Below are 24,927 nucleotides of genomic sequence, written 5' to 3'. Positions count from 1 at the left end.
GACAGTTTTCCACGGGACTCCAAAACCTCTCTGCTATTCCAGGATGTTATGAGGGTCAGCACTCAGGTAAAGGACTTGTGTTTTCTGTTTAATGACTTAGTAGAAACACGAGCTATATAAGGATGAAAACAAAAATTGCTGAACCGATGTGTTTGTCTCTACCACATATAATGTAAATTCACTGAAGCAGTGAATAGATTTAAGTAGCTGAAAGTCTTAAAAAGCTATTAAAAAATCTGTAATTCTCAGAGAGTAATTACTGCTAACAAATGACAAAGGAAGCATTACTTATTTCAACTTTGTTTCTGTTATTTGAAGTTCATTTTATTGTTGGTTTTAGTGAGATGATGCTTTTACAGATTCAGGGGTAATGCCACTGAACTCCACCTTGACAGAGCAACAAAATAACTCCAAAACAGGCTAAAGCAATAAATATCAAACCACTCAATCTAAAATGTATAAATATAAAAGTCATTTCTGAAAATGTAGGAAAAACAGGAAGCCATTTTTCTCTTTTGACCACTTGTTTAGCAACTTGTTATTGTCCATCTGTATCACCTCAGATCCAGCACAATTATCTTTATGTCTTTTCCAACCACGTGGGTACACGGCTGCAGAAGAAATCAATGCATTACTCACAAATAAGTTTCAGTAAAATTGCATATTTTAGACAGTAGTTTCTTTTTAATTTTCTGAGCCTGCTTAATATGCTATATATTCAACTTTGACTATACCTATCACTGTGCCTGTTTACAGGCAAACGTTACCTTCACAGGTGTAGACTGCTGACTAAAGCAAGGACTACAACATGGAAACAGAACATTTCTATAGAGGATATCATTTAGTGCTTGGCTTCTGAAGCAGATTATAGCTCAGTGCTATGCTTTACGTATCACAGCATGGGATATCTGAAAGGAAGGGAGAAGGAGCTGTGTGTTGCATTAGATCAGGTGCATGGACGGCAACAGCAAGTTAAGCGTAAACTCTGTTCTCTATCTGCAGTAGCTTCAGATGTCTGCCCACTTTTTTTTTATTTAAAGCATTTAGGACTAGCTTGTGTCTTTAGCCACAGCCTTCACAAAGTAATGTGTAAGCATGTGTTAGATCTGTGGAGAAGAGCTCTTTTTCAGAAACCTGACAGATATGCATTAGATTTGTTCTAGTCAGGTTTCAGGAAGCTTCCTATATTAACACCCCTGATATTTCTCCTCCAGGAAAAAAAGGCTGTGATCTTACTGTTCTTACTGGCAGATAAATGCGTTTTGGGGATTGTACTTGCAAGGATATTTGTGTTTGATATGGGATACCAGCAATGCGTCTACTGTTTATAAATGCGCTCAAGTGGCCAGTAACTTCATTTGTAAACTAAGTCAGTAAAGGACTACCCAAAAGAGCTTATCTGGAACAAAAGCATAAATATTTTTTCAGACTTGGACTACCTTCTCAATACCCCTAGGGTCAATGATGTAAGAACAAAGCAAAACAAATAATTTAAACTCTCCTTGAGTAGTACTGATATTCTGGAAGTTCTATCAAAAAGAAGTATTTTTTTAAAGTCATCTTTTAGTATTACTTGCTCTTAATCATTTTACTTTGAGTTAGAGGTATGAGTTGTTGTCTATTTGAACTGAGTCTCATTTAAAAAAATCTTAATTATTCAAAGATAAAGATTGTTTTCTTCCAGATAGCAGTGGCATTTCTGATAATTCTGAATGACTATACAGTTCAGCCATCCATACAGTATATCATGCTATCACAACATTAAAACATGTGGTAGTTACTGAGAAAAGCTTATGAGAAGCTGCAAGAAAATGGGAAATAAAGGAAATGGGTTTAATCTACTCATAATTGCACTTTTTAGCAGCTGGGATGTTCTGGTGGGACAACACAATTTTGTTTAAAAACTGAAGCACTCAGGAACAACTCCTACTTGAATCTGTGGCTTTTGCTTCTTCTGAAAACAAGTACAAGTTGTGACTGATGGCAACTGCCTCTGGCTAGCCACTATCTGAATGGCAGTGCGTAACAAAAGTCATCTCAGGGCTGCTACCGACTGCTTAAATAGATTCCCGATGTCTGCCTTTGTCAGAGAAGTATGCATAAGGAGTTATTAAGATGGGAGAAAAGTATAAGGAAACCTAATCTGAAGCAGCTACACTTTCTGCTTGCATTAGAACCATGGGCAAGAATTTGAATAGTCAAAAACATACTGGATTATATAGATTATATACTTACATTAAATAACCTAGGATCCTTTGTATGTGGATGGAATCCCTTCTTTTTACAAGCAGAAACTTCAAGCATGCCAGCATTAGTAAGTCTGAAGATGCCAGTGCTGGAAAGCAAAAGGTGAAACTACTGTTGTTTAATGTCCCCATAATACAAGTGCACAAATTCACATACTTAGCTAAACAGAAGGACAACGTGACGGTACTCAATAACCTCTGATATACAGGAGCTAAGGTTGGGTTGAACCTTATATGAGTTATCTTGTAGCAAAGGGAGATGCGGTGAGGAAATGGGAGGAGAAGACATAACACTTGGTGCTATTCCTGTTAGGCAGTTTAGCCCACTAAGGGAGGAGGTAAATTCATATAGGAACAGCCACAGAGCATCCGTGTCTGCTCTGGATTGCATTTTACTCACTGAACTCTAGAGGGGCAACACAAAAAGAACAGCCTTGAAGCTCTGTAAGTAGCTACTGGGAGTATACATCCTCCCCACTCTTCTAGGTAGCTTAGGTAATCAAGTAGTACAAAGCACTAAAAAATACACTGCTGAATATATATGATCTAACACTCTACTCTGAGTATAGAATAAGTAGTTTAAAAACAAACAAACAAAAACAAACCACACATCTATAAAAAAACAATGCCTCTACAGATTGACTCAAATAATACTGAAGGGCCTGGCTTTGGATGGATATTGAATCTGTATTCAGGTAGGAAGCCTCCATGAAATCAACATTATTTCGTCAGATGAAAAAGATTAGGAAATTGAGGAGACAAAGCATGAAGTATTTATTGCATTATTTATTTACAATATGCTTGGGATCTTGCTTAGACCAACGAAAGCAGCATGCTGGTAAGCAAGGACCTCTTTTGCCACCTGTAGAGGATGCTTTGGCACAGAGTAATGCTGTGCATGCCACAGGTGCACAAACAGAATTCCACCTCAAGTGTGCCAATATGCTGTAACTGTTTCGCAACAAAATGCTCCACAGATACTCATCTACAGCACAGTGACAGCTGGCAACACAGTCTGACCAGAGTCTAGTCCTGTTAGCAACATTTTTGCTGCATTTAGGGTGCAGTAGAAGCAGCTTGACACTTCTAGTTCCAAAAAAGAGATACACCAAAATGCAACATCTAAGAAAATTTACTTATAAAGCATTACTGCTGATCGCTATCTATTTGATTTACCGTGGCCACACCTTAAACTATGCTTATTTTCACAAAAAAAGTAATTACCTAAAAACTGCAGGACAACATCTGATCAATTAATGTTACGGACAGGAGTAGCAGGTTAGAGTTGGTTACAGACTATGAGCAAAAGCTATGAAAGCAGTTTAAAAGGCCAGAGATTTCAGAAGGTATGCAAACGCTGCTGCCCAAAGTCACAAAGCCTAATGCTCATGCACTTATCACTCAAGCTGTATTTACAGCTCTGCTACCTGAATGGCCCATATGGGAAGTTGGCCAACTATAATAGGAGTCATGTATGGGGGCAGAAGGCCAGAAAGGCAGGCTGCAGACAGGTACAAACTAAACAACAGAGTTAGCCACAGAGACTTGAAATGTCAAGCACACCAAAGAATAATCACTGAGTTGTCAAAGTTGGAAGGAACCTCTGATAATCTGGTCAAAACTCCCTACTCAAGTAGAACCTTGAGCAGGTTGCCCAGGTCTTTAATCCACTCAATTTTGAGTATCTCCAAGGATGGAGACTTAACAATCTTTCTGTATAGCCTATTACATAGTAAACCTTCACATTATTTGTTATACAGTTCCAGGTTTTTCCACATACTTACTGATTGTATTTTATGAAATATGAAAATAGGACCTTAATAGGGAAAGGGTATTTATCTTTATCTTTCTACTCCCAAAACTGCAATTTTCATATCGTCCTACAAATTTCTAGTCACAGAAATGTCTTACCCTTCCATTTCCTTCATCAGACAGAATGACGATAGCGCTGTGGTAAGCCACAGGCAATGAAGTCTACAATAAAACAGCTCCTGTTATTACTACTTGTTTGAGTAGAGTATAAAAATAAATCAAAGTTTAAAACCTGGAGCTACAAATGGAGGAGGAGAGAGAAGCCAGAAACAATACTGTGCATACAGACCGACTGGAATGCAAGTCTAAACAGACTAAAGAAAAACTCACGATATGCCCATTCCTGTCCTTCACCCCAGTTGACATGTGCTGTTTGCATTTGATCACATTTTAAGATAAGGAGCGGGGGAATATATCTACATATTACTTACAAAAATCAGAACTCACTCGTTATGTTTTGGTGAACAAACAATCGCAATGGCCTCTGGTAACATTAGCTGGTAAGAACAATGAGTATGAAGATCAACACTGGATAAGAATGCAGTTTGTGTTGGATGTGTCTACAAAAAGAAATGGAAAACTCAACATCATGAAATACTCCTTATAAGTCAAGGTCAACATGCATTCAAGAAGGAACAATAATTTTTAACTCGTAAATGCATCAGTACTTTCCCAAGATTGGTTTCTTAATTTCCTATTAATCCAGATTCTACATTGTTAGAGTAGCTTTTCATTATGAACTTCATGGGAACACATTCACACCCAGATGTACAAGCAGGTTTCTGATCATGGTGGGGAAAAAAGTAGAATGAAGAAGCACAGGACAAAAGGAAATGACTTGATTGTTCAAAATCTCTAAGAGTGAAATCACACTCCACATAATTAATACAGAATTTAAGCAACACGATACCCCAAAACTTTGAAAGGATTTTGAATACAATGGAAAAGAAATGGCATTAGAAAGTAATAAAATATCCGCAAACAGACATAAACAAAAGTTGCAACGGCAAAAGCAGGCTCTATTGTGCAAACAGGATGCCTCAACTTCATAGATTAAGAGATACTCATTATCTGTGGAGAATATTAATGTTCATTTACATCACTATGATTAGAATTAAGTGAGCAAATTCATTTGTATTATGCCAGTTATTTCTCTAGTTTATTTACAGGGTTGTTTATATATAGTATGCAGAGCCGATACAGAAAGCTAGAATCTGTGAGACATACGCACATGAATCCAACCCAAAGTGAGGAGATCATACTGATCCTGAATACCAAATAGTTCTTCCACATTCTCCATATCACAGTAGTCTGGTCCTGCAGATTGCTTTGGCACTATTACATGGGTAATAGTAAATTCATTGTGTGTCTGTAAAACAAATGTTGAGATAACTTAGAGTGGAACAATTGAACTACTGAATAAATGCTGAATGAGAATCTGAGGCAGGTCAGCCTTTCAGCTAAACCAAAGTGGTGTATGTCCACTGACTGCCATGCCACTATACCGACCTAGTACACCTGAAAACATGCCCTAGCATATTATTATGGAAACATACAGGGTAGGATGAATAACAGCATAAAATTGTTGTATTGAAATGGTCGCAGAGACCACTGAAAAAGATGTCCTTTAAAAAAATTAAAAACATGGGAACAAAGAGAGGTTTGAGAATTGTTATTTTCTGTGCACCTTGGAACATCACTACTTTTGCTACTCTTTCTCTTGACGTGATTCAAATACAACTGGACATCATCTCCAAAATTCTTTGTATGCCAGCATCGGCCATGACATTTTTCCCTGCTCTGAAAGGACACTGCTATCTAGGTCAAGGGAAAAACAAAACAGACCCCCCCCCCCCGCCCCCCCAGTGTTCTACAGCATGATAGGGATGGTGGTTTCTTCTCTGTTCTTTTGCTATTATGAATTTGATGACCCCAGTAGATTCTAACAGTCTTTATATTCCATTGTCCTGTGACTAAACCTCACTTAGCTTAGATGAATGCCAAGAAAGTACTTGAAAAAGCCTGTATTGTATAGCATACTGAAAAACTTGCTAAAATATACGACGAGCAGGGTTCTTGGATCAAGTATTTCCTCAATAAGGCAAGCTGCAGGCCATGCTGGTGAAGTGACCACTCAGGTTATAATATGAAGTTAGTTACATTAGAGACTAATTGTTTAGATTTTCTCTTGCTCTGAAACCAGCATATTACAGGAAAATATTGCTCTACCAAAACCGTCTTCCCCATACAAATGTGAAGGTTGAACTGTACCAGTTTTCCACAGAGAATTCCACATGTCTCTATTCCTCTTAATGTATTTGCCTCTGCTAGCAGCAGAAATTTGTGACAGAGATCCCTGGGTAAAATTACACCTCTGAGTGCTTCAGCCAATTGAGCTAACAAACAAATAGACAAAAAGAGAGACAGAGAGAGAGAGAGAGAGAGAGAGAGAAATAAAAAGGCATATGTAGCTTACACAGTGAAGTTCCTTAAAATAAGGCAATGTACACAGTTACAGGAAATTATTAAAGATTAAGGAATTATACTCATCACATCACACATTTCTAATGAGACTACATCTACAGTGCAAGCACGTCATGCCAAAGTGAGGTATAACCTAGCTAGATTGCATCTGAGGGGACAGTGAGTTGATCCCATTTTATAGGCCAGGGCTTTTCAAAAAGCCTCTCTGACTGAGCCCTCTGCAGGTTCTGGTTCTGTTCCCTTGAAGCCCCTGACAATATTCAGACTTTGTGCCATAGGAACACGGAGGTTCCATCTCCAGATCCATTTACTGGCACTCAGCTGGAAAATGTGCAACAAATCTCCTCTCTTTAAACTGTTGAGAGAAAACTATATAGAACTGTTGTGTGTACATTAACCTGTTCATGCTTATTTCACTACAGACACTCTCAAAGGGCATAAATCATAAGATCATTTAGGTTGGAAAAGACCTTTAAGATCATCAAGTCCAACCATCATCATATGCATATGCAATGTGTGGACTGCTATAAGCAGCAGCACAGCAGACAAAGAGTACAAAATCTATGCACTTACTCTGAACAGCACTTAAAGCAGCTGCTGGCTTTAGGGCCCGGTTTACTGGAGGTGAATGTCCAGTAGAGCCACTCTTCTCGTTTTTTTCAAGCAACGTGGCAGATAAGGAACTGTTCTCAGGTACAGAAATACAAGATAGCATACTTCCATCTATCTGTTCAGACATAACCATGCTGTCTTTAATTTTCTGATCCCGAGCTAGTTCTTGCTTCTTAAGTTGATCCTCAAAGAATTGAAACTGTTCTGATTCAAGCTGCTGTTGCCGCATGTGTGCGATTCGTTTCTTCTCTGCCTCTATAAGCCTCTGCTGTTCTAGTTTCTTCAGAAATTCAGTTTTACATTTGTTCTGAAACATATGCAAAACAGTTACATTCTCAGAAATATATAAAAAAAACCTACAAAAATGAGAAGAAGCAAACTAATTGTTTAACAAAACCATAAAACCCTGTCATTAACATCTAAAATCCTTTTGAAACCTGTTGGCTGAAGTGACAAATACAGCTCTGGCCCCCAGAGCAGCATGATATGGAACAAAATACCATAAGCAAGGAAGCTTCCAACACAAAGCTTGCAGCATGCCTACCTATGATGCTCTGTGTTTTATTTCAGTAGTGAGAGCACTTGCCTCATTGAGCCACTGCAATATAGCCATTAAAGGAGTTTTCAGAACAGTGGTGGTAAAGAGATTAGAAGTCCTTACAACTTGCAGTGTAGCAAGAGATCCACAAGCACATCTCTTTTCTGGGTAGCTTTCATAATCCATGTTATTACCTGGTTTTGTAGCTTGTTGCTGCTGTTTGGATAGGCCAATTTTCTCCTGCTTCTTTCTTTTCTTAGCTTTCCCTGGATTGCTCCTTGTACTGACAGGGGCTTATCGTGACTCCCTGTGCATGCCCTCCCCAGCCTCAGACACATTCAGTGCCATCTCTGCCACCTGTCTGGGCTTTGACCCCAGCCCCTAGGACAACTGCTGTTCCAGACAGGGAAGCTTCAGGTTTCAACAGTTTTTCCTACCCCCATTACAGGGACAGCATCAAGCATCTTCAAAGGCAAGTAAGAGAACTCGATTAAAGTAATTTCTTGTCATGCACAAAATACAAAGGGAAAGAAAGCCTCAAACCAATCAGTGACAGGATTTTTTTTTTTTTGGTGTGGTGTTTTTATTTTGTTTTGTTTAGTGTTTTTTTTTTGTTGTTGTTGTTTTTTCCTCTCCATAATTCCCTAGTTCCATTTCAAGGGAAGGAAAGAAAAGAAGTCTTTTCCCCAGACACTCTTTTCCAAGACAAGTTTTTATGAAATGAAGAATACCATCTATAAAACTGAATCAGAATGTACTGTAGACCTATTCTGATTTTCTTTTACTATCAATACGTAAATATGACAGAACATATATTTCAAAGCTCACATGTGCATTACTTATTTTCAAATGACCAGCTGATCAGATTCTGAGACGTGAGAAGTTATTCTAAGCAGTCTGCTGGGTGACTATGGTCTTGCAGAACTGCCATTTTACTGCTTTATTTTTAAGAAGTTTTATACAATAGAAAAATATTCATACAACAATGATTTCATAACCACATAGAACTTACTTTGTTTTGCATGTATTCTTGATATTCTAAGTTATATTTTTTTAAAAGATCTCTCTTCAGTTCATCTGTCCGTGGAAATGCAACCTCCTTCAGTTTCTTTGGGTGGGGTGGGATGGGGTAGGGTAGAAAGACAGGCAAGTTAACTTTTTACTTCATAAAAGGACCACCTGAAAACCACACTCATCTGTAATACGGATTTAAAAATAAAAAATAATAAAAAAATACTGCTCTTCTCCCAGGAAAGAAAAGAAGAAATACACAATAAATCATCAGCTTATTAAACTTGGTACATTGGTTTCAAATAAAGCCATATTAGTTTCTATCAGTGAAAGGAGTTACCTTTAACAAGGCTACTTGTTATCTTAGGAAAAGATATTTTTTTCTAGTGATCTGTTATCTCTGTCTTGTTTAACAGGTGTGTGATAACTGACATTTTTGATATAGATGTATTTTATAAAAAAACTAGGGCCAACTACTATTTCAGAAATATACTTGGGTTTCCAACAATCTACTGACTTATTCAGAGACCGTTCTTGTTCACCTTATAGAACGATAAATTAATTTTCAGTAATGATCAAGTGGTTAAACCAAAATAAAACATAAATGACTTGACAAAGTTATCAGAACTTCAAACTGCATTGGCTGCCTTGGACTACATTTGCATTGGGGGAAAACGAATGATAGGAAAGAACAGAAATAGAGGAAACATTTCTTGAAGTTCAGGAAACAGTAACCCTACCTTAATAATAACTTGTTTTTCTGGTACTGCACATTGGTGATAGTCTCGGTGACTGGGCAGTTTTTCCACAAACAAGCTAGAAAATTAAACAGCACGTTTGTCTTAGTAACCAGAGGAATAACTACGTTAGCTTTTACTTTGGCAGAGAAATCAGTTTCACATGTTATAACTGTTAAACACTGAATTCCACATGACTCGAAGCAGGTTTCTATATGTTCATTTGTTTAAATTACCACTTAATCTCTTGTATGGACTTGTATGGACACAGAGGATAATGACAGGAGCTTATTTTCTACACCTGAATATATTTTGTTTCTCTTTAGTAGTGGGCTTGATTAAAACAGGATTAACTAGCACTCAGCACCTGAAAAAACCCTCCACCATGGCCAGTGTTACTAAATCTTATTTCTGCTGTCTTAATCTGTCTCCTTAGCTGAAATGCTGAATCTTAAATAAAGCACTGACTATCATTAAAGCAGTCATTTTTACCAGATCAAGCTGCACAGCTAACTGCAGTATTATTAACCCATCCAGACATCTAAATTATGGCAATGCTTAGCTGCAGAAAAGTTTGGAATTCTCAGCTGCTAACCATTTTTTCAGCAATTTATGCAATGTTCACCTCCACACCCTCCTTATAGAGATACATACATCTAAAATAAAGTTGAATATGAAAGATTTGGCTTAGTTTTCAGAGTATGATGAAAATTAGGGGAGGTAAGGAGGTTTCTTATTATTAAAAAAAATAATAATCTAAGATATACATAATTTTAGAAGCATGAGAAAGAAAACAATCAATCCTACAGCAAAGCTAGCTATATAAAAAGTTTAAATCTGCCATCGATATATTTTTCCAACAAATTATGCTTAAACCTCTTGGGGATGAAAACTAAAAAGAGGCAAAAATTTTTTATTTTTTTTTTTACAGTGCTGTACAATATTATCACCTATCTCCTGATTCTCATAGGTCTTACAGTATAGTTAATTTCAGCCTTTGTACATGAGGTTAACTCACACCTGCCAGTTAAGAGACAGATAGGACTATTACCCTAACAGCTGAGATGAAATTGTAAGAAAGACTGGTTAAAGATCTCTAAAGAGCACAGCTATTCTGCAAGAAAACAGTAAACATTGTTCTCCTGATCTAAAGGGTTGCCCCATTATCACTGCAAATCTTCATTTTAATTTACTCAGAACGATAAGCTCTAAAGACCACAAACTGTTTCTTACGTTATGAACTTGTTGTAAAAAACAAAAGCATTCTCCAGGTTTCCCTCCTCCATGTATATTGATGCCATTCGCTCCATCTCTACTCCAGATCTAAAGTAACGACGTGGAGTGATGTCTTCATTGATTGTGATATTGCTGCCAAGTTTGCTTAAGGCACGTACTCTCTCTTCTGGGGTCACAGAGATGTCTGTATGGTCAGGAATAGCTACTAGCTTTTTCTGAAAAAGAACAGAGATTAGCAAGGAGAGCCAGATACTACAATTCTCTTTCAGTAAATGATCTCATTCAAGAAACTCAAGGGAAATCTTCAGCTTCTCAAAATAGGTATAAGTTTCCTCACTGCTAACAACAGTTAAAACATTTTAATGTTTCTCAATTGCAATAAAAGTAAAAAATTACCTTATCCCTCTCCCCAGATCTTCTCTCTGTCAATACATATGCATACATATAAAAGGAAAAAAAAAAGTAAACCCCGGCAGAAGTGATCAAAAGCAACACAGTGTGTCCTCTTCAGAATCCCCCAAATACGAAATTCTGTAAGGTTCTACCTTAAGTTATTAAAATAATCTGCATGACTAAGCAAACTGCTGTTATATGCTATATTGGATATGACTTCTGGGTACAGGTCAACTAACAAAAAGCAGTATGTTTTCCTGGTTAATCAACAGTTCATTTTACAGTTTCAAAGGAAGCAGAGTCGAAGAACCTAGAAGTGATTCTACTGAAGAAGAAGCAGAGTTGCTTATTGTAATTATTACCTTCCTGTTAAGTGGTTAAATAAGTGGCTACTGCAAGTTGTTTCATCTTATGTTGTAAAGGTTTACTTTTTCTATTCAAAACGTTTACTTCAACTTCTGAAAACCATGATCACTGAAACAAGCTAAAACCCCATAAGCCACACACACGGAAATAAAATTCCAATGAAACTATCAAGCAGAACATGTGAGGAACTGGCAGAATTCAAGAAAACAGCCTTTCAGACAACAGCAGCACTGCTAAACACGTTATAAATTATTGCTTATTTGAAAGAGGATGCTAAGCCATTAAAGCATTTTTCGTAATACGTACCAAGGAACTAATACTGAACGGTTGTTCCATGTTGACCTCTGTCTGCAAACCAAGATCACTCTTTTTCTCAAAAGTCTCCATCTTACTGCGAAGGACAGGATGACTGAAGTATCAATCTGATGTTCAATATTTGCAGCAGGCTGCCTCAGAGTCTATTAGTCCAAGGGAAACTTAACAGCAATATGCTGATTGTGGTTGGGTGCTGGAAGAAATAGGACAAGTCATTCAGATTAAAAATACATTCAAATGTCACATCAGTTTGCATGCCTGCACCCACTCATCACTTCAGTATCACAATACTTACATACTTAATAACAATCTAGAATTTAGCAGGCATTTAGAATTTAAAGTAGGAATGCATGAGGCCTTGCAGGACACCTGTGAGCTAGCTGACCTGTTCTAACATCATTACAGTGGATTCAAATGCAACACGGCAAATTATTTCTACAACTTTAACAGTAACTTGAAAAAAAACCAACAACACATCCAAGAAGCACAAACACACAAGCAAGCCAACTTTCAAGCATTAAGTGAAAAAACTTCAAAGGCTAAGCACAGAATCTGCTTCCCTGAGCATATGTTTTGACAAACATATTTATAAACAGCATGAATTTAGCACCTTTTTTCCTGCTAAGCTTATAATTAAAAATAAAACTTAGCACATGAACTCATATCAGTAATACAGCATACAGGAAATATTTCAAGCACTCTGTGCTCCACCTGTACAACTTACTGACTTCAACACCACTCAAAACACAATGAAATATGACAAATCGACTGATAGTAATCGCTCGTTGCACAGCTCTGAACAAGTAAAGACATATATTTAGACATGGCGTGGTCATCATAAAAAAAAAAGGGAAATGAATTATTTAAATTACACTGGAAATATGAAAATGAAGCTGCTAATGTGGCCTTTCACTTTTGAGCTCTCAATCCAAACAGATTTGATTCCAAATGTCAAAGACACTTCATATATTGCAATAGATATGCCTTATGCTTTCACAGAAGCATAAACAGAGGGTTCAGCAAAGATATTTTCTCAGCACATCTTTCTAGAAGCAAGAGGATTCTGGGTTAGAGGAGAACAATCGTAACACATTTTTAGCTGTCTCCTGAAGTATTGATTTCTGTATTTGGGTCTTCTTCATTTTTCTCAAAACTAATAATATCTATTAGGTTAGTCTTTACTTTTAATCATTAGTGTTAATGTTATAACCAAATGTTACAGGAGACATTACATTCATTTAAGCAATATGCTTTCCTTAAAATAATCAGAATCATCCCGTTTCTTTCTAATGGTACACTTACTGAATCAATCTCACCCTGTTTTTATATATGACCTAATCTCAACTAATATATTATTGCTTGACTTTATACCTCTGCTTTGCATTTTCAAGATTTTTATTCTCTTCATCTGGTATCTCACAGACCTGTGAATGCAATCTCAAGGCCAACTTCTTTCAGTTCAAGGTATTCAAAACACTTGCACGATTTGCAATACCCTTTTGGAAAGAAAAAAAATGGAGCTTGGCTTATACACTCAAAATATCAACATTAGCTGAGGTGGTAGCACTGATAGAAAAAGTACTCTAAATAATTTCATTTTATAAAGATGGAGCTCTGGTGTAAATGATTAGCTTGGCAGGAGAGCGCTACTCATTGCCAATTCACAGGCTGCAGAAAGGTCTCATGGGACCACGATAATGAAATATTTTTGCTTTAGTATATACCAAAGCTATGTTTATAGTGCCTTGTGGCTAGTTCCACTTGAAAGCCTTCTTAGTTGGAAAATGGTAGCTATGGTAGACTGTGAAAGGAGAAGACTACAAGCCAGGCCAGTGCAGAGCTCGCATTAGTTTTCTGTCCCTGCAGCTCAGATGCTCAGAACAAATAACATCTTCAGTAAGAGACTGCATTCATATGTTTTGTATGGCTTAGGAACATTAATAAAACAAACAACAAAGAAAAGCACTCTCAGAACTAAAAAGCATGTATTTTAAAACCACTTATTCATTTATTATCCATCATTTGCAGATTTTAATTATTATATAGTTTTCGTTCCCCTAATAGCAACTGGGAGATCCACAATGACTGACTGGAAGGCTGGTTTTGATCTAAGGTATGCACCTAACTATGACAAGCTGCAAAATGGTCTAGACATTCAATTTATTCCAAAAAATACTGTTCAAAATTAAAGGATGCAGAAATGTATTTTTTTTCAATTCCTATTTCAATTACTTCTATTTCAATTAGCAGCTCTTATACAAGAAAACTGCTTTTCAAACACCGTCCTTAAGGACTTTCTACAAAATGCAGCATGGAAATGGACAAAGGAGGGGATATGGATTATATGCTTCTTTCAGCTGTTACCACAGCTTGAAGACTTTTCAGCTTAGTGGGTAGACAAGTGGAAAAATCTTAGTGTAGCAAGTAGGGAACACAGAAGCCACCATTTTTTTTATTATTATTATTATTTATTTTTTGCTAGAATTCTCAAAGAAGTCCTTGCTAAAGAAGCTTGGTGGTATCCCCCAGCCAAAATCTTTTGAACTGGCAGAGGGAGGCATCACAGAACCCCTTACTTGCAAACACTTCTCATTTAGATTTTTAACAAAAAGAATCATTAATAATAAGAAAAAAAAATACCTAATGCTAGTTATTTTAAACAAGAGACATCTGGTAGCAGCAGAAACTCACACTTCCTCAAAACTGTGCCAAGGCTTTGAAAAGCTGAAGCAGCCCAGCAGAGAGCAAGGCACCGAGCACAGTCAGACCCTACCGCGTGAGGGGTTAGCAGAAGAATCGCTACAGATAAAAGAGGAAATGGACTTTTTAAACTTAGCTTCAGGAGCACATTAAAACCCAGACACTTTAAATGAAGAAGAAATACTAGGATGAATTTGTATCACGTTTACAAAAATGCAAAACAAGATTCAAATGTATTAGTTATTACAGGTGGCAGCATAATTAAAAAAAAAAAAAAAAAGGAAAAGGAGTCCTAAAAAGATCATTGGCTGTTTTGTGATTGCACTACTATATATTACCCTTAACATGCAGACACACTGGCTAGAATTATAAATCATTAAAAGGCAGAAGATTAAGCTTTACTAAAACCACCTCCACAAATACATTTGTCAGTTCCCTGGTATGCCTCCTCGCGTAACATTCCTCATGCTGCAGCTTCACACTCTTGCCCTCGCCATACTTTTTTCTACCTCTGCTTTGTTGACAACAGTGACTACAAGGCGAGTTATATCTAATCTAAATTCAAGTTAAGTAGACTCATTTTAATTAATTACTTCCTTTGAATGATTTTCAGCTCAGGACGTATGGAAGGCGGTAGAAAGGTGGAGGTGGTGACAGACAGACTGCCCCTTTCAGAGGGCATGACTGGCAGGAGCTGGCTTTAAAAATGCACCCTATGAACTTGTACAGAGCTTACCAAGAGCTGCCCAGTCCTGATCAATGACTCCTTGTCTTGTGGAATAAACACATATTTTACTCTACAAGAGCAAAGAGAAAGGCAAGTAGGAGACCTCTTCATGTAACTGAAACTAACTATATTCAGATATACAAAATAGTTATGCAAATACAGTGAACCACATTCCAGCCCCAAGCATGTGGGATAAGTAGCAACACCAGCATGGAGCTGTCATAGTCTGTTAGAGTGTGAAGTGCTCTAAATTCTAAGAGTAAACATGCATTTTTCTGCTATCCGATTTCAGGTACTCCAGCTAATTTAGAGGGACGTAGGTAATGTCTGATTAACAAGAAATGTCTGTAGATTTAGCATGCTAAGTTTTCTGTAATGATGAATTTTCTGAGAATCATTATCAGAATATAAGAATGTAACATCCATTCAACAGTTAAGATATTTTTCCTCATTTAATCAGACACTCCTTACCAAATCCCATTTCCACCTCAAAAAAACCACTTATTTTCCTATTCAATCCAGGTTATTATACTACGATTAATTCTTCTGAAAATCCAGCTTAATTAAATCAAAGGCCCTCAGCCACAGGAAACAGAGCAAAGCAAGACCAGTGTTTTAAGTGGCATTAAAATCATTCTTTCTGTTCAGGCTAACAAGCATGGTACCAAGTGAAAGGAGAATGAAAAACAGAGCAATTTTATCTTGAAGTATATGCAAATAGTACATCAAGCTACACAGAGTATATCAAGATCATCAAAAGTCAAGAGTAAGCTAATGAGACAGAGGTGGTAATGAGAAGATCTGGTGAAGGCACACACACGCCCATGGCTTTTCTGAGAGGTATAGCACCACAATTCACCACAAATTCTCCAACACCCTCACAGGATACTGCACTGGCATGTTTCTAACTGTCAGTCTGGCTGGACGTGGACAAACAAGAGCCCCTTTGCCTGTGCTCAGACCCAGCTGAGTCTGGAAGCTACAGAACCGTGCCTTGTGAGAGCGAAAGGCGGTACGCAGGGCTGCACAGCAATTAGCTCAGGTGCAGTACCGAGCCAACGAAGCCCCACAGCTTGTGCTTGCGATGCCTGTATGGGGCCAGCTCACAGTCTGGGCAGAAGGAGCGTGTACCACCTATGCTCAGAGCTGGGCAGGCTCCGAAACGCCCCGGGAGCACAACCCGGCCACGTGCGACCACGCAGCCAGGCTCTGACAGGGCCTGCTGGGGTGCCCAGGGTGACAGCAGCCCGCAGCCCCTGGGCCGCAGAAGCACCAGGATGGATTTCCCCTCCTTACTCGGGCCTTGAGGCCGCTTTTCTTTCTTCTATCTTCACAAGAGGTTTTTAGATATTGAGTGAGCTTTTTAGATTTATAAACAAGTAATGGCCTAACTTAACAATGTATTAGTTTGATCATTAATTTCCACTTTCCCCCCTTGTAACATACTTTTTAATTTCAAGGGACTTGCTTAGTCGTAACACACTGATTTCACTACTGCCAGCAGCGCTTGTCAATAGTGGGAATGTTAGTCTTACTAAAAAGCTGCATTAAAGATATCATTGGTAAAAATTTCCACAGCACTTTTTAATGCCAGGGCTAAGATTCTGTTAAAAATAATAGAAACCTGGGGCATTAGCAATGATTTATTCTTTGCATATTTTCAGTAGTAAATTCTTTTAGAAACATCTATCCTCTGTTTGCTCTTTTGGTAGAACGCAGAGCCCAGATGTGCTGCCCACTGAAATCATTCACTTCAGTTCACTGTGATTAGGGTCTAGAAATATTTGCTAATACAAGATCTAAAATATGGCACAGTTCCACTTTTTACAAGCTACTCCTGAGAGCACTGCTCTACATTCTTTCTATGATAAAAAAAGAAAAAGGTTACTTTAATACTGCAATAAGAAGCTAAAACAGTAATAGTTTGTTTTACTACACTATCAAGTGTGATGATTATAGAACCCTAGAATAAAGATGTCACAAACCACAAAGAGGCCCGTCCTCACTAAAATAGTCAAATTAGCAAGTGCAAAACCACCTTTTAACTGCCCATAATGGAATTCAATTGTCTCAGCAAACCCGAAATAGAGCACATCCAGTCATTGCTACATGAAGATAAATGACTGTTTCATGCCAACAAGTCATGCAAATACCCGTACTTGTGTGTTTTGAAGTGGATATTAACTGTCTTTAGTGAAATATAAGTTAGAAATACAGGCACCTATCTCATTCAAGCCCTTTTTGAAATGCCAGGCATATTGGTACAGCACATAATCATTTACACACACATGGGTTTGATATAAAATATGCTAAAAACAGCCTAAACAGCAAACTGCCTTCTGTTGGTTCTCTCCAAAAAGAAACAGCATGTTTATCTGTCAGCATGTTTTTTGAAACGACAGTTCCCCATTACAACAAGTGATTCAGCTAGTATAGTAAGTAGTCTCTTCTGGAAAAAAACAAAACAAAACAAAACAACAAAGCACTGAATGTCATGGCAAGATCATTCTCTTGTGCTGAGAGAAAAAAAAATCACACAACTAACACAAAACAACAGAAGGGCCTTTCAAAGAAGAGAAGCACCACAAGGAACCGTTTGCTGACAACCCCACATCATTCAATGGAGAAGTTGCTCTTCACAGTAGGAGCTACCAATCTTGGCACAAGAAAAGCCTGCCTCAGTAACGGTTCATAATTTAACACTGCCTCCTGGCCCTGTGGCTACAGTTAAAGATCATTGACAAGATCTCCTCCTAGGCTTCACTAGCTCCTACAGGCACCTGCTGAGCTACACAATGCTCTCTCCTGGTTGTGGGTCATGGGTATATCCTTGTTTTCACCTCCTGTGAAGGACCAGTCCCACACACCTCCCCAGATGCTGCCTAAAGGTCTCTCTGGTGACTGTAGTTGGTGGTGTACAGGCAGTAGCATCTTTACCCCCTTAAGTACTGAGAGGGAGAAATCATGTGCAGAAATCTTCCTTGCACTGATCTGCCAAACCCAAATCTTCCCTGTAGGGTTACACCACTCATTGCTGAATCTTACATCACAAAATTGAGCTTTATTTTCATCTAAACAAGATGAATTACAAGAATCTGTTTTTCAACTGCTAAAAAAGTGAGAACAATTCTTTGAAGACTTTTAAAGTTGCTCAGCAAACATTTGGTTGACTGCAGTTAATGAACATAGCTACTTCCATACCATCGGCTGTTTTCTAGGGACAGTTTTTTTCCTTTTGGAACAGATACAAACGTTACTGCATTAAGAAACCACTTCAATAAAATTAGATCGCTATCAGGTCTGCTGAGAATCTGATAAACCACTACAATAAGCAAATAATACCCAACATGACACATGAAAGAACCGTTTGCTCATCTACATTTTCTGTTCCTGGTAAGGAAGAAAATTATACAACACAAATGCATGTGCAAAGTCTCTTATCTTTGCCCATTGGTAATAAAGTCCATCTTATTATCTCCCCTTCCACAAAAAGGAAGCACACAAAAAGAAAACCTCACGTGCTGTCTCGAGCACTAACTCAAAACTGACAGTTTATTCCACCACTCAGTCCTCTTCCAGTTTGGCATGATCTTAATTTAAGACCAGTTTCTTTCAGTTTCTTTCTAACATCTGGCACTTACCTATTCAGCTCGCAGGACAGTGATCCAACCCACTGAGGTTAACTGTTGAAGGTCAGTGACTGAGATGGGAGGGTGTGCTGGTATACGTTTTAAACTTAGGGTATCAGTAAGTTGACTAAGAAACTGAATTAATCGCTTTGGGGAGAAGCATCACCACTACAAAGACTATGACTGCGGAACCCACAGACATTTCCCATCACTTCACAGCACAAAGGACTCTGACCCACATCTATTTTCTCATTCATTTTTACGCAGACTATTTTGAAGTCAAGATTTGCTGTCTGTGCTACTGTTACATAACCCTGTGCACTTGTGCTGTATGCACAGGTGATGGCTTGCCACCAGAGTTATTAATATGCTCTGTCACACCAATTATTAGCCACTTTTAAGAGAACGTCCGGAAAAACAGACAGGAAATTCTGAGCACTGAAACATGCATCTGTGAACCAGTGGCCTGTGAACTCAGATGGTTCTTTGTCTTGTGGTTTCTTCTGTCAAACAAAACACAATTTCTCCCTCTCCCTTTTTGGTAACACCATTCAGTTTCAGCAGAAAAGCATTTTTGATGTAACAGATAAAGTATCACCAGAACAACTGGAATTACAGATCAGTAGCAATTTTAGGCAGTGACTGAAATATTCTTATGCAACACAGGACAGCATCTCTCCAGTAACCCATTAAAAGGGTATTTTAGACATTGCGTAGAGAAACAGTGCTCTATTCGTCCTTTAGGAAATCCACAACAGTCCCCCACAAAAATTAGTGTACCTGGGCATATTAAGCCAGAAGAGGGAAGAAACAAAAGAAATAGCTATTTTTATATGATTTGTTCTTTGATGGTTCAGCTGAAATACTGAAACAAGATACCTGCAATACATATCATCATGGATAAAACTAACTTCCATCATGAAGACAAGAAGCTGTGTTGCCAAGGGAAACAAATGAGAGGCTAAGATCAGCACAGAGGTCTGCAACACTTCAGAGATTTCCAAGAAAGAGAGAAAGCACGATTACTTGCAAATTCTCAGGTTTCACAGATTTCCTGCCTGTAGCCCTAATTCTCTCAGAGACAAAGCCTCAGGAAGGTTTAAGAGTCTTCCTGTTCTTCCTACAAAAGACAACGGTTTGTCTGACAGTATTTGCTACTTAATTCTATAACAGTTTGACATTCCATAATCTCTAATTAGGACACTTGTTAATAGGGCAAGTAACCAGCTGCAACGATCAATTTCTGTTTCTACTGGATGACAAATTACTATTCTGTCTTATATGTTACGGCTCATAACATAGGTAACAAAAAAAGGGAGAATTAAGTTTAGCAGATATTTCTAACACAAATTCACAGTTTACCTCATATCTTTTAAATTATCCATAAAGAATGATGCCTGTCTTGTGGCCTCAAATCTAGAAAAAAAAACAAAACAAAAACAACAAAAAAAAAACCAAATTGGGGCATTACTTCAATGGATTCTGATTGTTTTGTACACTAATGGTTAAATAAGCAAAGTGCAGGTAAAAAAACTGATAGTGCTATTACCTACAGGAAGGAGCGTGGTCAACTAGCACAAGTAACCACCTAACCAGGCATAAGCATCATACTGCAGAAATGTACATAGATACTACAGAAACATACAAGATACTACAGTTTGTTGATTTCATAATGAAGTCTTTGACCTCCTGCTCTGACCTTCCTGGAGGATCTCTCATGCTATGAGTATATGGAAAAAAAACAGGAATGCCTGACTTTATATGAAGAATCTGATGTGCTTTAGTCCTTTTTTTTTTTTTTTCTACTTGTAAAAAAAAAAAAAGAAAATACTTACAATACCTATTTTCTCTTTTGTAAGTTTGCTAAAATTAACAATGATAAGCACATGCTTTACAGGGGCACAGAGTGTAACTCGAGCAGCCCTGTAAGCTGACTTTACTTTGGCTCAATTATCCAGGGTCTCAAAGTTAATCGCACAGCGATGTGCAGTTAACTCACACACCTGCAACTCAACAGGCTGTTCATCCCAGTGAAGCTATGCACTGCCTATCTCTGAGCCAAAATAATTTCCAGATTCATTGTTTGTCCCTTCAGGATGAGTCTGATGATCTTTACAGCCTATCCGAGCTCTGTTCCTTATCAATGGAAAGGGCTAGAAATCCCTGAAGGCCTTCTCACTGTGATTTGGAGACACTAAAGGATGGAGGCACTTTCTGCAATGATTATGTAGAGAGCCCACTGCCTCCCTAACACACTTCAACACGTTGCGTGCTGAACTGTGAGTCATCTGGAGCTGCCAGTAGGAAGTGGTGGGCAAAGGGTCGTGTCTGAGCAGGTGCCTGACTCATGGCATCACACGAGGTATCATCATCCACGTAAGATTCGAAATGCTGGATTTTCAGAAAAGGGATGCCTGTGCAGCAAGAGTACTAAGCCACCATGTATGGATCATTCAGGAACTGTATGATGTTGACAAGATCACTTGCTTTCATGGACTGATACTTCTAGTTACAATAAAAACTTTGCCCCGAAAATATGTTTTATGGCAAGGCAATCAAAACGTTACATATTTATTAAAATTTTGTAGACAAAGACTTTCATTACAGGTCAGCAACCTAAGTTTCAGAACACAAACTGGAAATGTAACCTTTGATGTAGAAATAAAATAGCAGGAGTCAGATATGACCAGGAAAAAAAAAAAAAACACAAAACCCTATGCATACAAGTCAGGCAAACAGAGACCAAACATTTATTATTACACTGCATTTGCTCAGTGTCTTCATGCATAAGTCACCTTGCAACTCCCGCAGCAGCTGAAGATTTCGTGACACCCCTCACCTTGTACTCTCCCCCAGCATGGTGATTAACTTCCAGGAAGTGACTTACGGCCTGATCTTGAACTTACTTAGACACATAAAGTAAACCATGAGAAATGCCTTCACAGTATTCTCATTGATCAAGACACCGAACCCTGTTTTTAAACCTAACACTGAAAAATAAAATTCCTGAAATTACAAGCACTTAAAATACTACAGAAGAAACATGAACATGAAATTTGCACCTGTACAATTCTATAGCACTTGCAAATAAAGCTTCCTACGCTGTCCCGTGATCTAGGGATCTCCGGATTGGTCAACAATGGCCTCTGATTCAGTTATTAGTAGCCTGAGCACACAGATCTACAATACACAAGACAGAAATGCATTTGGGGCTTCAGAAAATCCAGCTGTTACAGAGAAACACATTATACTACCTCAGCAACACCCACAACAAACCTAGACTGCCTCCTCCTAGGGATACTTCATGAAGTTATGGGTCCGTATCACATTTTCTAGGACCTGCTGGTCTAAAGCAATTTATCAAAAATGTGCGACTCCAGCTTGGACAATCAACCACTTCAGCCTACAACAAGGAGAAACCCACTCACACGAAGAAGTTCCTCCAAATTGCCCTGAGCCTGAGGAACGAAACCCCGGGAGCCACCAGCCATCCAAGACCGCGTAACCCCACGTTTCCGTTTCAGCATGAAGTGTGCCCTTTCTGCCCATGACCTCCCTGACATATACGCAGAACCGCATGCATGTTAAACAAAAGAAATTCCCAACCAAATGGACTTCCCCCAGAAGAGACTTTGTGTCGCCCTTCTGAAAAGGGAAAGTGCATCCACGCCCTGGAGACATTACGTTACGCTGCTTGGTGCACCTGGGGGAGACACCTGAGGTCCTACAGGGATGCCGCAGGTACAAAACGCAGTACACGAGCAGAAACACCTTACGAGAGGGTTACAGACGGCCAAGCAACACACCCCCCACCCTTTTTTTTTTTTTTTTTCCTAAACCTTTCATTTTCTGTCCCGAGCCTCTGGCAGGCACGCGGCTGGGGCCAGGGACGCCTAAAAGCGGGGTGCCGGCGCCCCCTTGCCTTCCCTCCCACCTCACCTGCCTCCCTCCTCACCTCCCCGGCTCCGCTCGGCGCCGCTCCGCAGGCTCGGGGGGGTCGCAGCAGCGGCAGCTCCCACCCGCCGGGCCCGGGGCTGCCCGCGGGCACCGCTACCCCGGCCCCGGGCACCGTCGGCACCAGCCGGGGAATGCGGCGGCGGCGGCTGCGCGGGGGCGGCGGGAGGCGAGGCGAGGGGCGCCCCGCGGAGAGGAGCGGAGCGGATCGCAACGCCCTCCGCTGCCGCAGCCGGGTCACGGAGCGGGGCGAAGGGAGGAGCCTGCGCCGGCAGAGCCGCCGGGCCGCCCGGCTGCCCTGCGGCCGGGGGCGCCGCCGTGCTGCCGTTGCAGCCCGACGGCCGCCGAGGCTGCGGGGGGCGAGGGCAGGGGGCTGCGGCCGCCCGCACCCCCAGCGGGGCTCGCCGGGCCTCGACCCCTCCCCGCCTGCCGAGGGCCGCGGGCCCGGCCCGCCGCCATTTCGGTCGGGCAGCGCCCAGCCGCGGTGGGCACGCGTGGGGGCCGAGCCCCGAGCCAGGCGGGAGCAGTGCTCGAGTTACCCAGGGGAGAGCCCGTGGGTGGGGAGGAAGGTTTCCGTGAGGATGCAGTGGTCGGCGTGCTGCTCGCAGAAGGTCGTCAGGGCTGCGGAGCTGAAGCTGGAACAAGGCAAATATTTGGTGCAGCAAGGGAGCTGGCAGTGCCCAATGGCATTGAGAGAGGCTTAAGCAGCGTGTCAGGGGACAGATGCGCAGCTCGCCCTGTCAGCCGGGGCATGGCGAGGCCATCTCCTTTCCTTCCTTCCACTGTGCCTGTGGCTGTTCTGGCTGCTTAGCATCCTCCAGACTGGGGTGTGGAGGTACCACTCCTGGTGCTGGTGGCGACAGGTTTTGGTCCTGGCTCTAAGAACAGGAGGGACTAATTCAGGCGAGAAACAAAAGTCCTGCTTGTATGACTGCTCGTCTTGGTTGCTTGCATTTTTCCAACTGGTGGTTCACAAAGTGTGGAATCAGGTGTTATAAAATAAAGTCTTCAGTTTGCCCCATGGTGGGGTTTCTTGGTGCTGGTGGGAGTGCTGAGTTAATCCCAGCCTGATGCAGAGGCGCACGGGCCCCTCGCAGTGCTACAGGGCTGCAGGCTGGGTGGGTAACAGTCTTGTGAGGGGAGGTGTAAAGGGCGGGTGTTTTTCTTTGTCCAGACACTGGCCATTACAGGATTGCACTCATGATCGATTCTAGTATGAAGATAATGATTGGTTGCAGGAATCCATATTGGCAAGTGTTCCAATCAAACTATTTGGAAATTGTTTTTGTCTTCCATGAGAGAATTTGGCAACCCTTTGTAAACGTCATTTGGGTCAGAGGTGATGTTAGGTTGGAACATTAGCTCTCCATCATGACATTTAGGTTTTCAGTATGCAAGACACTGCATGTTGCTGTCTTTTCTGAGCAGTGTTTCACTGACCTGAATGCTTCCCTGTGACCTCTTGCAGGGTGTGTCTGGGGCTGGTTCTTCCTGCAGAGCACGGGAAGGCTCTCTGGAGATGCCAATGTCCTTGAGTGCCCCTTGGTGGCTGCTCCCAAGCCGAGTGAGCTTGCTCTCAGCCTTGTATCCTCACAGCCAGGTTTTGAAGAGCTGCCAGGTCCCCCTTCTTTCATCTCCCACACAGCACGGTCCCCAGTGCCTGCCCTTTGCTTTCTTCAGTCGGGCAGAGCCGTGTGCTCTGTCCATGGAGGGTCTGAGGTAGTTCCTGGTTAGCCCCGATTCTGCAGCAGGGAAAGGGCACCACTGGTGAGGGTGGGATGATCAGTTTGGTGTTGGGATTCTGTGTTCTCCATCCCTTCTATCGTATGTTTTGTGCAGCATCGCGCTGCTAGGTTCTGATGTGCGGCTTGTGTCAGTGTAGGTGGTGCTGCAGGAGGGTGAGAGCAGAGGCGAGGGGCTTTGCTGCAAGACCATTGAAAGAGGTGCTCGCTTCGTCTTTACCTAAGCTCAAATTCTTGGTCCTGCTCCCTGCCTTTCAGACCTGGAGCTCTTGTTTGTACTGGATGTAAAGCCCCGTCTCCTCTGCTACACCGAGGAGCAGGGCAAGGCCTCTGCTGAGCTCTCTGGGGTGTTCAGGTCACAAGCAATGTGTAGGTGAGAGTAGCTGTTCTGAGCTGCGGACTGCAAACTTCTCCAGAAACTGTGA

At 40.5% G+C, this 24,927-nt stretch overlaps 1 protein-coding gene across 5 annotated transcripts; it reads right to left on the bottom strand.

The window, feature by feature from the left end:
- Nucleotides 1–292: 292 nt before the first annotated feature.
- STAMBPL1 (STAM binding protein like 1) lies at nt 293–23,566 on the bottom strand. 5 transcript variants are annotated; one of them, XM_040564293.1, is made up of 11 exons: nt 23,300–23,566; nt 11,742–11,943; nt 10,674–10,891; nt 9,444–9,519; nt 8,705–8,800; nt 7,116–7,461; nt 6,330–6,454; nt 5,290–5,427; nt 4,506–4,618; nt 2,236–2,335; nt 293–611 (listed from the first exon to the last, which is right to left on the bottom strand). In XM_040564293.1, exons 2-11 carry the CDS (start codon nt 11,820–11,822, stop codon nt 555–557), a joined length of 1,350 nt encoding a protein of 449 aa, XP_040420227.1. In that variant the 5' UTR covers nt 11,823–11,943; nt 23,300–23,566; the 3' UTR covers nt 293–554. The 5 variants fall into 5 exon arrangements, with proteins under 5 accessions (XP_040420227.1, XP_040420228.1, XP_040420226.1 ...); XM_040564294.1 differs by lacking the exon at nt 23,300–23,566 and adding an exon at nt 22,746–23,008; XM_040564292.1 differs by lacking the exon at nt 23,300–23,566 and adding an exon at nt 22,762–23,008.
- Nucleotides 23,567–24,927: the final 1,361 nt, after the last annotated feature.

This window comes from Cygnus olor, chromosome 7, assembly GCF_009769625.2.
Source record: "Cygnus olor isolate bCygOlo1 chromosome 7, bCygOlo1.pri.v2, whole genome shotgun sequence".
In the NCBI taxonomy this organism is placed as follows: Eukaryota; Metazoa; Chordata; class Aves; order Anseriformes; family Anatidae; genus Cygnus; species Cygnus olor.
The sequence above is the reverse complement of the archived record's forward strand: the minus strand, read 5'-3'. Positions and strand labels throughout refer to the sequence as shown.